Source organism: Oryx dammah, unplaced genomic scaffold, assembly GCF_014754425.2.
Source record: "Oryx dammah isolate SB20612 unplaced genomic scaffold, SCBI_Odam_1.1 HiC_scaffold_28, whole genome shotgun sequence".
Classification (NCBI taxonomy): Eukaryota; Metazoa; Chordata; class Mammalia; order Artiodactyla; family Bovidae; genus Oryx; species Oryx dammah.
In genome coordinates, this window is record NW_024070212.1 from 48,771,969 (window position 1) to 48,787,207 (window position 15,239).

At 39.1% G+C, this 15,239-nt stretch overlaps 1 protein-coding gene across 6 annotated transcripts in view; it reads right to left on the reverse strand.

The window, feature by feature from the left end:
* The window catches only part of MTF2 (metal response element binding transcription factor 2), a 79,092-nt gene extending 64,286 nt beyond the window's left edge, over positions 1 to 14,806 (reverse strand). For 4 of the 6 annotated variants that reach the window (XM_040232297.1, XM_040232299.1, XM_040232296.1 and 1 more), the window contains exon 1: positions 14,507 to 14,775. Coding sequence is in view for 1 of the 6 variants with exons in the window: in XM_040232294.1 (XP_040088228.1) it covers positions 14,507 to 14,511 (5 nt within the window). In the remaining 5 variants the exon portion in view is untranslated. Of the gene's footprint in view, positions 1 to 14,506 lie in introns of all 6 variants that reach the window. The other 2 variants (XM_040232295.1, XM_040232294.1) reach the window with 2 other exon arrangements.
* Between the last annotated feature and the right edge of the window lie 433 nt (positions 14,807 to 15,239).

Genomic DNA, 15,239 nt, shown 5'->3' on the forward strand with positions numbered 1-15,239 from the left:
GTATGCTATAAAACTCAAGTAGTGATTCAGAATACACACACATATACATACACACAAACTACTAACACTAATAAATCAGTTCAGCAAGGTTGCAGAATATAAGATTAACATACAAAAATCAACTGTTTCTATAAACTAGCAATGAACAATCAGAAAATGAAATTAAGAAAAAATTTGATTTGCAATAGCACCATAAAGGACAAAATATTTATGGAATAAATCTAACCAAAAAGTGGAAAGCTTGTACAATGGCAACTACACAGCAACAGAGATAGGAATTAAATAAGACCTACATGAATGGAAAGAAAGTCAACTCATTTAAGTTCATAGATGTTAACACTGTTAAGATGGCAACATTTCCCAAACTGATCTACACATTTGAAGCAGTACCTATCAATATCCCAGCTGCCTTTTTTTTTTTGCAGTAACTGACAGATCCTAAAATTCACATGAAGCAAGGAACAAATACCCAAATAACCTTGAAAAAGAATGACAAAACTACTGTAAGTACTTCCCAATTTCAGAACTTAAAAACAATGGTAATGAAGACATTATGATACAGGCATAAGCACACAAAAATAAATGGGTGGGATGAAATTAAGACTCCAGAAACAAACCATTACATTTATGATCAATTGATCTTTGAAAAGACTGCCAAAATAATTTCATGGAGAAAGAAGTTTTTTTAATAAATGGTTCTAGGGCATTGGTAAATGTAAAAAGAATAAAGCCGGGGCTTCCCTGGTGGCTCAGTGACAAAGAAATGTGTGCCAATGCTGGGAACAGGAGTCTGATCCCTGATTCAGGAAGATCCCATATGCCACAGAGCAACTAAGCCTGTGCACCACAACTATTGAGCTTGTGCACAACTACTGAGGCCCAAATCCCTAGAGCTTAAGCTCAGCAATAAGAGAAGCCACTGTGATAAGAAGCCTGTGGAGCATATAAGAAGCAGATAAGAAGCAGAGTAGCCTCTGCTTCCCACTAGAGAAAAGCCCACACAGCTACAAAGACCCAGCAGAGCTGACAAATAATAAAATTTAAAAAAAAAAGAATACAGCTGGATACTTACTTCACACTGTATGCAAAAATTTACACAAAATGGATCATAAATCAAATGTAAGAGCTAAAACTATTCTTAGAAAAAAAGAATGTAAATCTTTTGTGACTCTGTGTTAGAAAACAGTTTCTCAGATGACATCAAAAGCACAAGTGAAAAAGGAAAAAGGGACAAATTAAACTTCATCAAAAGTTTTGTGCTTCAAAGGACACCATCAAGTGAAAAGACAACCCACAGAAGAAAATAATTACATATCATACATCTGATAGGGGACTTGTACTCAAAATGTACGAAGAATGCTTACAACTCTCAGTGAAAAAAAAATAAGAAAGAATCCAATTTTTCAAATAGGCAAAGGCCCTAAATAGACAGTTCTTCAAAGAAGGTATACAACAGGCCAATAACTATAGGGTTTAAAACATGCTCAACAACATCAACCATCAGGGTAATGCAAATCAAAACCACAAAGAGATACCACTGCACACCCACTAGCATGGTTTGGTTTTTTTGTATCTTTTGGCTGTGCTGGGTCTTTGCTGCAGCACGCACACTTTCTCTAGCTGCAGAGCAAGGGCTCTAGAGCTTGCAGGCTCAGCAGCTGCAGCACTCGGGCTCTCCAGTTGTGGTGCTCAGGCTTCTCTTGTTGTGGTGCATGGACTGTCCAGCTGCAGAGCACAGGCTCAGGATTTACAGCACATGGGGACTATAGTTGTGGTGTGCAGGTTTAGTTGCCCCACAACATGTGGGATCTTAATTCCTAGACCAAGGATTGAACCTATGTCCCCTGCAATGGAAGGAGGATTCTTAACCACTGGACCAACAGGTAAGTTCCCACAAGGATGGTTACAGTCAAGAAGACAGACAAGTACAAGCAAGGATGTGGAGAAACTGAACCCTCATTGTTGCTGCTGAGGCTATAAAGGGTGCAGGGCCTTTGGAAAATGGTTTGGCAGTTCCTCAAAATTTTAAACAGAGATATCATCTGACCCAATAATTCCACTCATAGCTACATACCTAAAAGAGAAATGGAAGCACGTGTCCATAGAAACCCTGCATATGTATGTTTATAGTAACATTATTCATAATAGCCAAAAACTGTCGGGGGGGGGACAATGTCCAGGGACTTCCCTGGTGGTCCACTGCCTAAGACTCTGCACTTCCAATGCAGGGGACCCCGGACTGATTCCTGGTCAGGAAACTAGCCACAACTAAGAGTTTGCATGCCACAACTAAAGATCCCACAAGCTGCAACAAAGATCAAAGATTCCATGTGTGGCAACTAAGACCCAGTGCAGCTAGCTAGCAAGTAAATAGAGTCTAAAAATATACACAGAAAAAAATTAAAAATATGCTGCATCCAAAAACTGAAAACATGACGATGTAAAAAAGGAACAATCAGAATCCACAAACAAGCTCCTAGAAATTAAAAATAAGATTTAAGAAAAAGTTTAATTGAACAGGAAAAATAAGTCAATAAAAATATCCCAGAATACTGGGGAGTGAGGGTGGGGAATAGAGTAAATGATCAAGAAAATGGACAATATAAAAGAAATGAGGCCATCAACCAAGAGATAATGCATAGGACAAATAAATTTTTTTGACTCGTGTGGATATGTATTATCATCTCTAAAAACCAGGTCTACTTTCAGGTCGATATAGAGCAAAAACCATCACAATATTATAAAGTAATTATCCTCCAATTAAAGTCAATAAATTTTAAGAATTACATCAGTTCAGATCAGTCGCTCAGTCGTGTCCGACTCTTTGCGACCCCATGAATCGCAGCACGCCAGGCCTCCCTGTCCATCAGCAACTCCCAGAGTTGACTCAGACTCATGTCCACATAGGCCCCCACCCCCTCAAAATCAGGTTACTCTATATACTGCTCTGTAATAAGCCTTAAAAAAAAAAAAATTTTAACAGTAGTTTGAAACATTTTTTCCTATCTAGAAATACATTTCCACAGCACTTAATTTATTTTTGTTAGTTAACGTTTATCTTTCATTGAGATACAACTGACATATGCTATACTAGTTTCAGGTATACAATATGATTTGCTATTTGTATATACTTTGGAATGACAATAAAAGTAGTTTAACATCAGTTAGCAATAAGTCTAGTTAACATCAGTCACAATCTTTTTTCTTGTATGAGAACTTTAAGTTCTACTCTCTTAGAAACCTTCAAATATGCAATACAGCATATTAATTATAGGTCACTATGCTGTACATTATATCCCCAAACTTTATTTTATAACTGCAAGTTTGTACCTTTTGACCTGCTTCACCCATTGTGTCCAACCCACACCCATCATCTGGCAATCACTGATCTGTTCTCTGTATCTATGAGCTTAGGTTTTTTGGTTGCTATTGTTGTTTTAGATCATACAATATCTGTCTTTCTCTGACTCATTTTACTAAGCTTAATGCCCTCAAGATCCAATCATTATGTTGTCACAAACTGCAAGATCTCATTCTTTTTAATGGCTGAATATTTCATTATACACACACCTACACAACCCTACCTCATTTTCTTTATCCATTCATCCATTGATAGGCACTCAGGTTGTTTCCAAGTCTTTGCTATTATAAATTTAATGCTGCAATGAACATGGGAGGTATATACAGTTGACCCCTGAACAAGTTGGAGGTTAGAGGCACCAACCAACCCCCATACCAATGCACAATCAAAAATCTGAATGCTCCTATCTCTGACTCAAAAACAAAAGAACTGATAACTCAAAGTCAGTAAGCTGAAATAGTCTTAGATAGAATTATCATCAAATTCTAGTTCATATGATTCCACATTTTGTGATCTCTAATCAAACAAACTTTCCCCCAACACTTAGTTAATTTAAAGATCTATAAAGTGAAAATACAGGTACTCTTTTATTGAAAAAAATCCACATTAATAGGTGGAATCCACACACTTCAAACCTGTGTCCTTTTAGGTCAACTGTGTACCATTTCCAGTTACTGCTCCCATTTTCTTGAAATAAATACCCAGAAATGGAATTGCTAGATCATATGGTAGTTCTGTTTTTAATTTTTTGAGGAACTTTCATACTGTTTTCCGTAGTGGCTGCACCAATTTACATTCCCACCAACAGTGCACAATGATTCCCTTTCTCTACATCCTCACCAATACTTGTTATTCGTCTTTTTGGTAACAATCAAACAGATGTGAGGGATTATTTTTTAAATAATAATAAAAGGAAATCTGAAAAGACCCTGATGCTGGGAAAGATTCAAGGCAGGAGAAGGGGACAACAGAGGATGAGATGGTTGGATGGCATCACCGACTCAACGGACACGAGTTTGGGTAAACACCGGGAGTTGGCGATGGACAGGGAGGCCTGGCATGCTGCGGTCCATGGGGTCACAAAGAGTCAAACACAACTGAGAGACTGAACTGAACTGAAAGGAAATTTCTCAAGGTGGAAAGACAACAGAAATCTTCAAAATAATAAGACTTTCAAGGTACTGATTTTCAAAAACCCTAAATTCACATGAAACTGTATAATAATGGAAACAGAAGACTCAATAAACTTCCAAAGAGAAAAATCAAGTTACTTACAAAAGAATAAGAATCAGAATTAGACTTAAGAGAAACACTAGATTCTCTAAGACAATGGATTGCCTCAAAATTGTGAAGAAAAATAATGTTCAAACTAGAATCCCAATCAACCAAACTAAATTTGAAAAACTGAAGGTATATAAAATAAATGTTAAGATCTTAAACCAAGATTTGAGGATTTGGCTCTAGTTAAGTGAGGAAATATCCTCTAAGAAGAAAAATCATGGGATGCAAGAAATAGAACACCCAACCCAAGAGAGCAACATAGAGAATCCCCATAATGGCAGCCATGAAAAAAATCTAGAGAGCAACCAGTCTGGATTACAAAAAGGAAAAAAAAAACTAAGACTGAAAAGGAATGTAAAGATAACAAAAATGAAGCAGTGGAAGGAGGAAGAGAAATCAAAGCAAAGGAAGGGACTTTTTAACTTGGCTTACAGTAGAGGAATAAAGTCTAAAGCTGACAGAATATGAAAGAAGGTTTAAGTTTAAAGAACTAACCAACAAAAACCCAAAACTGGAAAGGAGAAAAGAGATGCAGGGCCTAAGTGAACTGAATCTTTACCGCTACAGGAATGTCTTTATCCAGCAAAACGTCTAAAGTGAATAAATCAAATAGTATAAAAAGTATCATTTAGCACTATGGAAATAATGAGCAGAACAAAGGAATGTAACACTTAAAAAGAAAGCAATTCCCTCACAAAACAGGACTCAGAAGGCCTGAAGACTGTAGCTTTTGATTTTAAATCCTTCTGTTTCTGTACTCTGATACTTTGTCAACTACATGCATTACCCAACTAAAAGAAATTTTAAAGTTTAGCATAAATGAAAAATAAACTTAGAAATAAGGCAATGAGACTTAAAAAAGCATTTTTGGTAGCTGTCAGGGTGACAGATTAATTTTCAAAGTTTTTTCATATTTAAATTTTCTACAAGTATATATAATATCTAATAATAAAACTAAATGAGAGCTGAAGTTGAAACTATGTTTTCAAAGAACATATGTTTTCCTGACTACATAGAAAAGAGAAGCCTACAAACATGTGCATGAGGATACAAGATTAAGGTGAATGCCTTTTTCTGTTTTAAGTATGAAGAGTCTTGACCATTTTTCTAATATGAAAGGAAGATACCAAAAGATAACCTACAGTTAAGCTGGTAGATATGAAAGGCAGAAGTTGAAGCAGGTCATGTTTGAGAGCCTCAAGTTTTTTCCAAGAATTGACAAAAATCAGCCTAAGGAGAGGCGGTTAGGAATGTTTATCACCATGCAATGCATAAAACCACCCTAACTCCCTAAAGAAAACAGTAGATTGGAGTAGAAAGTCTCAAAGTATGGTCCCTAGGGATCTACAAGGTCTACAAAGTCATAGCTAGTCTCAAAATAATATTAAGACATATCTGCCTTTTTCACTCATTCTCTCACAACTGTAGGGTGGAATTTTCCAGAGGCTAAATGCTACGTGATGATTTCACTCTTAAGATTAATGGGGTATATACATAAGTATTTTCATTTGTAAATTTTCTTAGTTTTAATTTATAATCAGTAAATATTAAGAGATGACTCTCGAAAAATTTTTTGTGATTCTCAATAATTAAGAGTGTAAAGGGGGGACACTTCCCTGGTGGTTCCATGGTCAAGAATCTACCTTCCCATGCAGGAACTTGGGTTCCATCCCTGGTTGGGGAGCTAGGATTCCACATGACTCAGGGCAACTAAGCCCTCGCACTGCAACTAGAGAGCCCCTGAGCCATGCCTCGACTAAGACCCCATGCTGCCAAAAATAAACAAATATTTTTTAAAGGACGGGGGGAGTGTAAAGGGCTCCTGAGACCAACAACTTTGAGAATCACTGCACCAGTGAATACAAGAATATTCTAAATTTTTAATCTTTGCAAATGATCACTTTTGTTTGTTCCTCTCTAAATGAACAGCAAAAACTCTTGAAACAAAAGGAAAAAGATTCTATTCTGCAGCCTGTTTTTGAAAAAGAAAAATCTAAGAGATAGATTTAGACATAAAGTGGAAAATACGGTGAGACCTAGAAAAACATAAAAGAGGATACTCAGGAAAAACTTGATTTGGAGAATGATTCAATTCCCTTTGACAATTTCCATCAACCTAAAGGAAAGCCAGTGTCCAGTGGCTAGAACCTTATTTTAGTTAAGAAGTTCCTAGCAGGTCATTTACTTCCTAGCTAATGGAAAAAAAAAAAAAAAAACCCTCCTTATAATATCCCTAAATAAGTGGATGATCTAGCCTCTGTTTAAATGTTTCCCTGAAAAGAGAATTCTCTAATTCATAGCACCTAAATGCAATTTTACAAAACCTTTAACAGTTCAAAGTGCCCAGTCTACAAAGTTCCATTAACTACTTTATTAACCTCTTATTTAAAGTATTTTAAATGAGTATGATGGAAACAGTACTAAAATATTTTTCAAGTAAGAAAAACGTCTATTATTAGTCTTCCCTTTGTAAGCTTTTAGTAATGTTTTAATAAGAACTGCTAAGTTCCTAAATTTGATCCCAGAACAAAATTCAGTACTTCTTAACCCTGGCTGCAAAACAAAATCAACTGGGAAGAATTTTTAAACACAAAAATATACAAAAGCTTGCACCAAATTTCTCAAATCAGAATCTCCAGGGTTTGAGTTCTAGGAAACTGGTCTTTGTTTTGGTTTTTCAGTTCTATGGGTGCTTATCTAAGGTGAGTTAGCAGCACTGCTGCTGCTACTGCTAAGTCGCTTCAGTCGTGTCCAACTCTGTGCGACCCCATCCATAGACGGCAGCTCACCAGGCTCCCCCATCCCTGGGATTCTCCAGGTAAGAACAATGGAGTGGGTTGCCATTTCCTTCTCCAATGCATGAAAGTGAAAAGCGAAAAGTGAAGTCGCTCAGTCGTGTCCGACTCTTAGCGACCCCATGGATAGCAGCACTGGTCAACCCAAAATACCAAGAGCTGGTATTTTTCAAATTTTAATATGGTTTTTAAAAATTCAACATTCGGTTCAGTAACACTTCTAAAAATAGTATACTCAACAGGGTACATGACAGTTTAGCTTACATGTTTGAAGTCATACTTATGAATAGGGAAAAATAAATTATTCATTATTTGACATATTCGTCGTCTGGAGAGGAAAGTTGCAGAGGGTGTTTTTAATGTATAGGTTTCATCATAGGTACTTCTCTTGTTCTATACAACTCTTCAGGAAAAGGATTTTGGAAAATAATACTAAACAATTACATTGCACCTAGAGTTTTTAAAGCGCTTTCTCATTTACTTTCCTTCTTGACCCTCCCAGCAATCTTGTGAATAACACATGTGGGTAACATCCCTGTTTCATAAGTAAAGGAACTAACTAAAACTGCTGCAGAGTTAGTAGATTAAATAAAAACCCAAATCTTCTGAGCATACATTCAGTACTTTCCAGTAGACAACTGTGTCTTTCCACCTCAACCCCCAACTACAACCTAAAAAAATTGTGGGAGCTTTATCTGCAATATAAACTTCACTAGTAAGAGTAGAGAAAAACAAAAGTTGACTATTTTTAGAACCTGACCAACTGAAACCAAACCAAATTTAACCTCATCTTGCTATGCCTGATTTGGTCCATTTTTGTCCCCCTAATTTTTATTTTTTAATCAAACATTTTAGTTTGAGATAATTATATTTTATAAGCAGCTGTAAGAAATAATAGATTCTGTGTAACTCTTATCTAATGGTACTATCTTTGAAAACTGCAGAATAATATCATAAGCAAAAATATTAACATCAATACAGTCAAGATACTAATATTTCCATCATCACAAGGATCCCTCACATTACCTTGTTCCCCTAATTTTTATATCTTCATCTTAGGGAACATCTGGAAGTAAATGTGCTAGAGTTCACGGGGCCACAAAGACTGAGTGACTGAACAACAACTCATTAAGTCCCTACTCAGTTTTATCCATTCAGAGTAACAGAACTGACTTCACAAGCCATTAAAAAACCTTTATGTTACACCCTTAAAATGTTGGTTAGGACTGTCACCACATAATGTTAAGATTCTTAAGCCACTACTATAATATTCCTTGTAGAATGGAATTTTTCAAGCTAAGACAGCAGTTACAGTTTTATGAAACAAAAATTTTAACAGATATGCATAATGACAAGATTCCAGTATTTATATTAGGTGAATTATATAAATTAAAGTGAACTGTAATTAGGGAGATGGAGGAGCCTAAGAAAAGCTACATGTGAGCTTCCTAGGAAGAAAACAATATTCTGTGATACCATGATAGAATATATACAATTATATCCATTTGTCAAAACTGTACTGGAATTAGGGAATGGTTTCTTAGGTATGACATCAAATGCACAAACAAGGGACTTCCCTGATAGCTCAGTGGTCAAGAATACAATGCAGGAGGCATGCGTTCGATCGCCCCATCCAGGAAGATCCCACACGCTGTGGAGCAACTAAGCCCAAGCTCCACAACTACTGAGCCAGCACTCCAGAGGCCAGAAACCTTACATACCTAGGCCATATGCTGCAACCACTGAAGCCCAGGAGCCCTAGAGCCTATGCTGCATAAGAGAGGCCACCACAGTGAGAAATTGGCACACCTATCTAGAGAAAAGCCTCAGCAGCAATGAAGACTCACCACAGTCAAAAAATGATAATAATAACAAAAAAACACACACAAGCAAAAAAGAAAAAGAGGATAAATCAAACATCTTCAAAATTGAAAACTTTTGTGTTTCAATGGACATCATTAAGTGAAAAGACAACCCACAGGAGATAACGGTACATCATACATTTGATAAGGGACTTGGATTCAAAATACACAAAAATGCTTACAACTCTCACTAAAAAGAGAATCCATTTTTTTTAAAGAGGCAAAGGACCTAAACAGGTAGTTATTCAAATAAGACATACCACAGCCCAAATAACTACAGGGTTTAAAACATGCAACAGCATTAGCCATCAGGGCAAACCACAATGAGATACCACTGCACACCCAATCAAAAAGAAAAGTATAAGCAAGGATTTGGAGAAGGCAATGGCACCTCACTCCAGTACTCTTGCCTGGAAAATCCCATGGGTGAAGGAGCCTGGTAGGCTACAGTCCATGGATGGGGTCGCTAAGAGTCAGACTCGACTGAGCAACTTCACTTTCACTTTTCACTTTCATGCACTGGAGAAGGAAATGGCAACCCACTCTAGTGTTCTTGCCTGGAGAATCCCAGGGACGGGGGAGCCTGGTTGGCTATCGTCTATGGGGTCACAGAGTCGGATACAACTGAAGTGACTTAGCAGCAGCAGCAGCATAAGCAAGGATATGGAGAAAATGGAAACCCTGTAGTTGCTGGTGAGGATATATAAGGGTCCAGGGCCTTTGGAAAATGGTTTGGCAGCTTCTCAAAACTTTAAACACAAAGGTATCATCTGACCCAGTAATTCTACTCATAGCTATGTAATTAAAAGAAATGGAAGTAATGTCCATACAAACCCTGCACGTATGTGTACAGTAGCATTATTCATTAATAGCCAAAAAGTAGGGAGAAAACGTCCATGAACTGATGAATGAATAAACAAACTGTAGCATGTCCATACAATGAAATATATTTTAGCCATAAAAAGGAAGTAATTACTACAAGTGCTACAACATGGATGTACCTTGAAAATATTACAATAGGTTAAAGTAGCCCAACACAAAAGGCCTCAAAAATGTATGATTTCCACTTGTATGAAATGTTCAAGATAGGCAAAATACAAACACAGAAAGTAGATTAGTGGTTGTCCAGGGTAGGGGTAAGGGAAGAATAAAGAGTGACTACTAATGAATATAGACTTTCATTTGGGGGTAAAAAAAAGTTCTGAAATTAGATAATTATGTGATGGCTGCACAACTCTGAATATACTAAAAATCACTGACTTGTAAGTTAAAAGGGTACATACGTGTGAATTATGTATGCGTGCATGCTAAGTCATTTCAGTCATGTCCAACTCTTTGCAACCCCGTGGACCATAGCCCCCCAAGCTCCTCTGTCCATGGGATTTCCCAGGCAAGAATAATGAAGTGGGTTGCCTTTTTCTCTTCCAGGGAATCTTTCCAACCCAAGTATCGAACCTGCATCTCCTGAGTTTCCTGCACTGCAGGTGGACTTTTTACCACTGAGCCACCAGAGAAGCCCAAAATGCTGCCTCTCCCTTATGACTGAGTGCCTGCCCACTAAGACGCTTCAGTCATATCTGACTCTTTGCAACTCTATAGACTGTAGCCTGCCAGGTTTCTCTGACCATGGGATTCTCCAGGCAAGAATCCCACGGATTCGTGTTGCCATGCCCTCCTCCAAGTAATCTTCCCAACCCAGGGATGAACCCATGTCTCTTATGTCTCCTACATGAGCAAACGGGTTCTCTACCGCTACCCCACCTGGGAAGCTTCCAGGTATATGTATACTACTACTACTACTGAGTCACTTCAGTCGTGTCCAACTCTGTGCGACCCCACAGACGGCAGCCCACCAGGCTCCCCTGTCCCTGGGATTCTCCAGGCAAGAACACTGGAGTGGGTTGCCATTTCCTCCTCTAATGCATGAAGGTGAAAAGTGAAAGTGAAGTCGCTCAGTCGTGTCCAACTGTTAGCGACCCCATGGACTGCCGCCTACCAGGCTCCTCCATCCATGGGATTTTCCAGGCAAGAGTACTGGAGTGGGGTGCCATTATAAATATAAAACATGCATTATATTTCAAGCTATTGAAGTGTAGAGTTAATGTCTGCATTTCAATATGTATAAATTTTCCACTGAAAAGCTCATTATACTTCTGTTCACTTTGTGTTTGAAAGTTTATGCGTAAAAATAACTAATTATTTTAAATAGCAAAGTAAACTAATTTTCCTAAAAATCGTTTCTGTTGTTTTTGACAAAAGAAAAAAAATCTTGTATCTTATAAAAGACAAGAGACATTGCTACCTTCATTATTCTTTTGCAATGTTATGTGAAAACAGATATATGACAGAAGACATGGTGTGTGCAAAAATGAAGATTACTTCACCTTAAAAAGTTATAAAGGGAATGTGAATCCCTTCAGTTCAAAGATAGTTCCTTACCTCAGGTTTGTGTGGTTTCCATGGTTAATGGGTGTGACAATACCTAATAAACGGATGCAATACTGTGCTGTCCCATACAGCAGTCACATATGGCCATTTTAATTTTAGTTTAAATGAAGCATATTAAATTATAAATTCAACTATCAGCCTCACCAGTTACACTTCTAGTGTTTAACACCACATAGGCCTATGGCTACCATACTGGGTACAGCAGATATAGACAGCTGCCATCACTGCAGAAAGTTCCACTGGAGAACACTACTCGAACACATTAAAAAACATCCACAGAGAAACCATCATAGTCCAATTCCGGGTTGTTATACTGTATTTTGGGCTTCCCAGGTGGCACTAGTGGTAAAGAACCCGCCTGCCAATGCAGAAGATGTACAAGATGCAGGATAGATCCCTGGGTCAGGAAGACCCCCAGGAAGAGAACACGGCAACCCACTCCAGTACTCTTGCCTGGAGAATCCCATGGACAGAGGAGCCTGGCAGGCTCCAGTCCATATGGTCGCAAAGATTTGGACAGGACTGAAACAACTGAACACACACAGAGACACAAACACACACACACACACACACACATTTTGCTACAAGAAACAAATCTTGAAGAACAGGGAAAACAAAAGCATAATATACCAACAAAGAAATACCATTCATGGAAGTTTAGATTAACTAGAGTTAAATTTTACTTTCAGAACGACCAAGCTACAGATGTTGGCCTTGGCAACTGCTCAGAGGCAAATTTCCCCATCTGTTAAACTAGATTATCACTACACTGCGAGTTTCCTAAAGTCAGATGTAAAGATTATGCTGAAATATAAAGCAAAGTATCCTTTCAGTCAAAGGTCTAATGAAAAGGTCTATTTATAATCCATGACATCAAAGAGTTTATGACCCATAGCAAAATACACAGAATAAAATTAATTTCCTACTCGAGTTCTGAGGTAACAGGCGTAATTAAAAGCATAATTAAATACATTGTTTTACCTAGATATAATGTTTAGCCAGATGATTTCTATACTTCTAAAACTGTGAGTGCGCTTCATCCTGATAGGTATAGATTCCGTTAATGCCCACTGACATGAATGTGCAGTATCAGGAAACAGGTGCACTCTTAATTCAAATATTTTAAAATATTTTTAGCACTTAAAAAAATGGAGGTGAACAAATTTAAAATGTGAATTCAAATAGATTTTTATATTTGGAAACCTAAAAAAACAAAAACAAAAAGCTTCACCTCATATTCCCATCCCAAGTTATCACCACAAACGCTTGGAAGGTGAACAACATTCCAAATATCAAGGGATCGAACCGGGGGCTCCCGCATTGCAGGCGGATTCTTCACCAGCTGAGCTCCCAGGGAAGCCCCAAGAATATAAGAGAAATTTAAAATCAGCTCTTTCCTTGCTAAAACTACTGGGCACTTGAAGCTTAGTTAAATCAATTCTATTTAAAGCATTTCAAACCACCGAAAAGGTCACTCATTTACTGACGCACACTTTATTTTATCCACACTAAATACTTTTAAATGCACTGTCTTTACAATCCAATGCCAAAGAAAGAAATTCTCGAGAATGAAAACATGAAACTGAAACCAAACTACTGCCAAGGTGTACAGAAGGGTCACCTGGAATCAATCTGAAGGAGAAAGTTACTACTACCGGAGCATCTGGAGTCCAATAAGGCACTATATACATGCTTCTAGTTCTATGCTGACCTCACATGGTGCTTTCTTATATTATACACAAGCCTACCTAGGTTTATATATTTGAATTAGTAAATGGACTCTATCTTCAACCAAAGTTAAATGTTTTAAAGAACAGAACAGCATTTCACACCCCTTTTCCCATTGTTCTCGAACCCTTCCAGTTCGTCAAATCACCCCGATAAATCCATCTCATCTGTTCCCGCTAGTTGCTTCAAAGAAAAAGTCTAACAACCAAGGACGCCAGACTGAAAAACACACACTTAAGAGTTCTGGCACTACTAAAACATGTTAAGAAATCTTGGCAAATTAGTTAAAATCTCTTAAGCCGTAATTACCGCAGTTGTAAAGTGAATACAATGATACAAATCTACATCCGAGCAGGCATTAAGAGTTAGACTTAATTAAACAGAAGAATTGCCTCCGATTTTTGGTGGGCTCCGAATATAAGGTAGCTCTCTTCCATCTCACATTTTTCTTCCACTTTTTCCCTTTAAGTTTGCAGGGTTTGCTCTCAGGCTCTACTTAGTGTTCCCCTTAACCTCACACTCCATCCTGCCCTTCTACTCTATCCCCATACTCCAATTCCATACAATTTCACCACCCTCCCGTTTCAAGCAGCTACTTCCCTTTGCGCCCTCTAAGGTCCCAGACAACCCCTTCACTCTGGTCCCCACATCTCCCTCAGTCCCCATTTCCTAATGGCTCCTCCCCTCGGTTCCCCACCCCCTCATCACCAGGTTCATCCTGCCCCTCCAACCGTCTCCCGCCCCCAGGTTCCTTCCTGCCCCTCCAAAGACAGCTTCCCCGTCTCAACGTTTCATCTTGTTCCTCCAACCGACTTCCCCCAATGCCCTGCTCGCTCCTTTAGTCCCTATTTTCTCCAGTACCCAACTGACTACTCCTTTCCATCCATTCTTTTCAAGGCACCCCCATACACATACTGCAGCCCCCACCCCCACCTTGAGCCTCCATCTTTCCCTTTTGCTTCCTTTCTTCCTCCTCCCCACCCCCTCCACCTCCTCCGGAAGAGCCTGGTTCCCAGGCCAAGGTCTCTCACCTCATTCGGTCACTTCAGTGGTGCCAACCGCTTCATACAGGAAAAAACAACCAATCACGACCCCGTGGGCGCTTCCCTTGCGAGTCCGAGCACTTACTAGGCACCCGCCCCACCGGGCACCCCGCACATACACACGCACAAACCGAGGTCCTGGGGACGAGGGTTGGGGAGGGGTAGAGTGAGCGTTCTTACACCGGCCTCAAACACAGCCCACTTCGCTACAACCCTTCGCCATTTTGGTTTCCCGCGGACTGCCGGTGCATTCTGGGAGAGCGGAGCGCCTCCGGTGCCGAATGGCAGCTCTCCAGAGCCGCGAGGGGGCGGGGACTGCGGGGCGAGCGCGGAAGAACACCGCGCTCTGCGACCGCGGCTAGGAGTGAACAAAGAAGGACTCTTTGATTTTGTGGTGAACTAAGTCCTTCCGCCGCCGGTGCTAACACAATAGTGAACGGTGTTCTCTGGGCTCTCGGCTCTTTTGCGGCTCTTTCTGTTACAGAGGAAAGCTTGTGTTCAGCTTTCACGTTGCATGTTCTGTTCCTAACAAATAGAACGGTACCCCTTACGTCTTGCCCTGCCAATTTTCTTTCTATGGAGAAAATCTCTTACCTTCACCCTGAGGCCTGTTCGAATTTCATTCTGCGGGGAAGAGGCCCGGGACGTCAGAATCACATTTTGTTCGGCGATTATTGTCCAGCTCCAAATTCTTTCCTATCAGGAGAAGATTTTCACACTT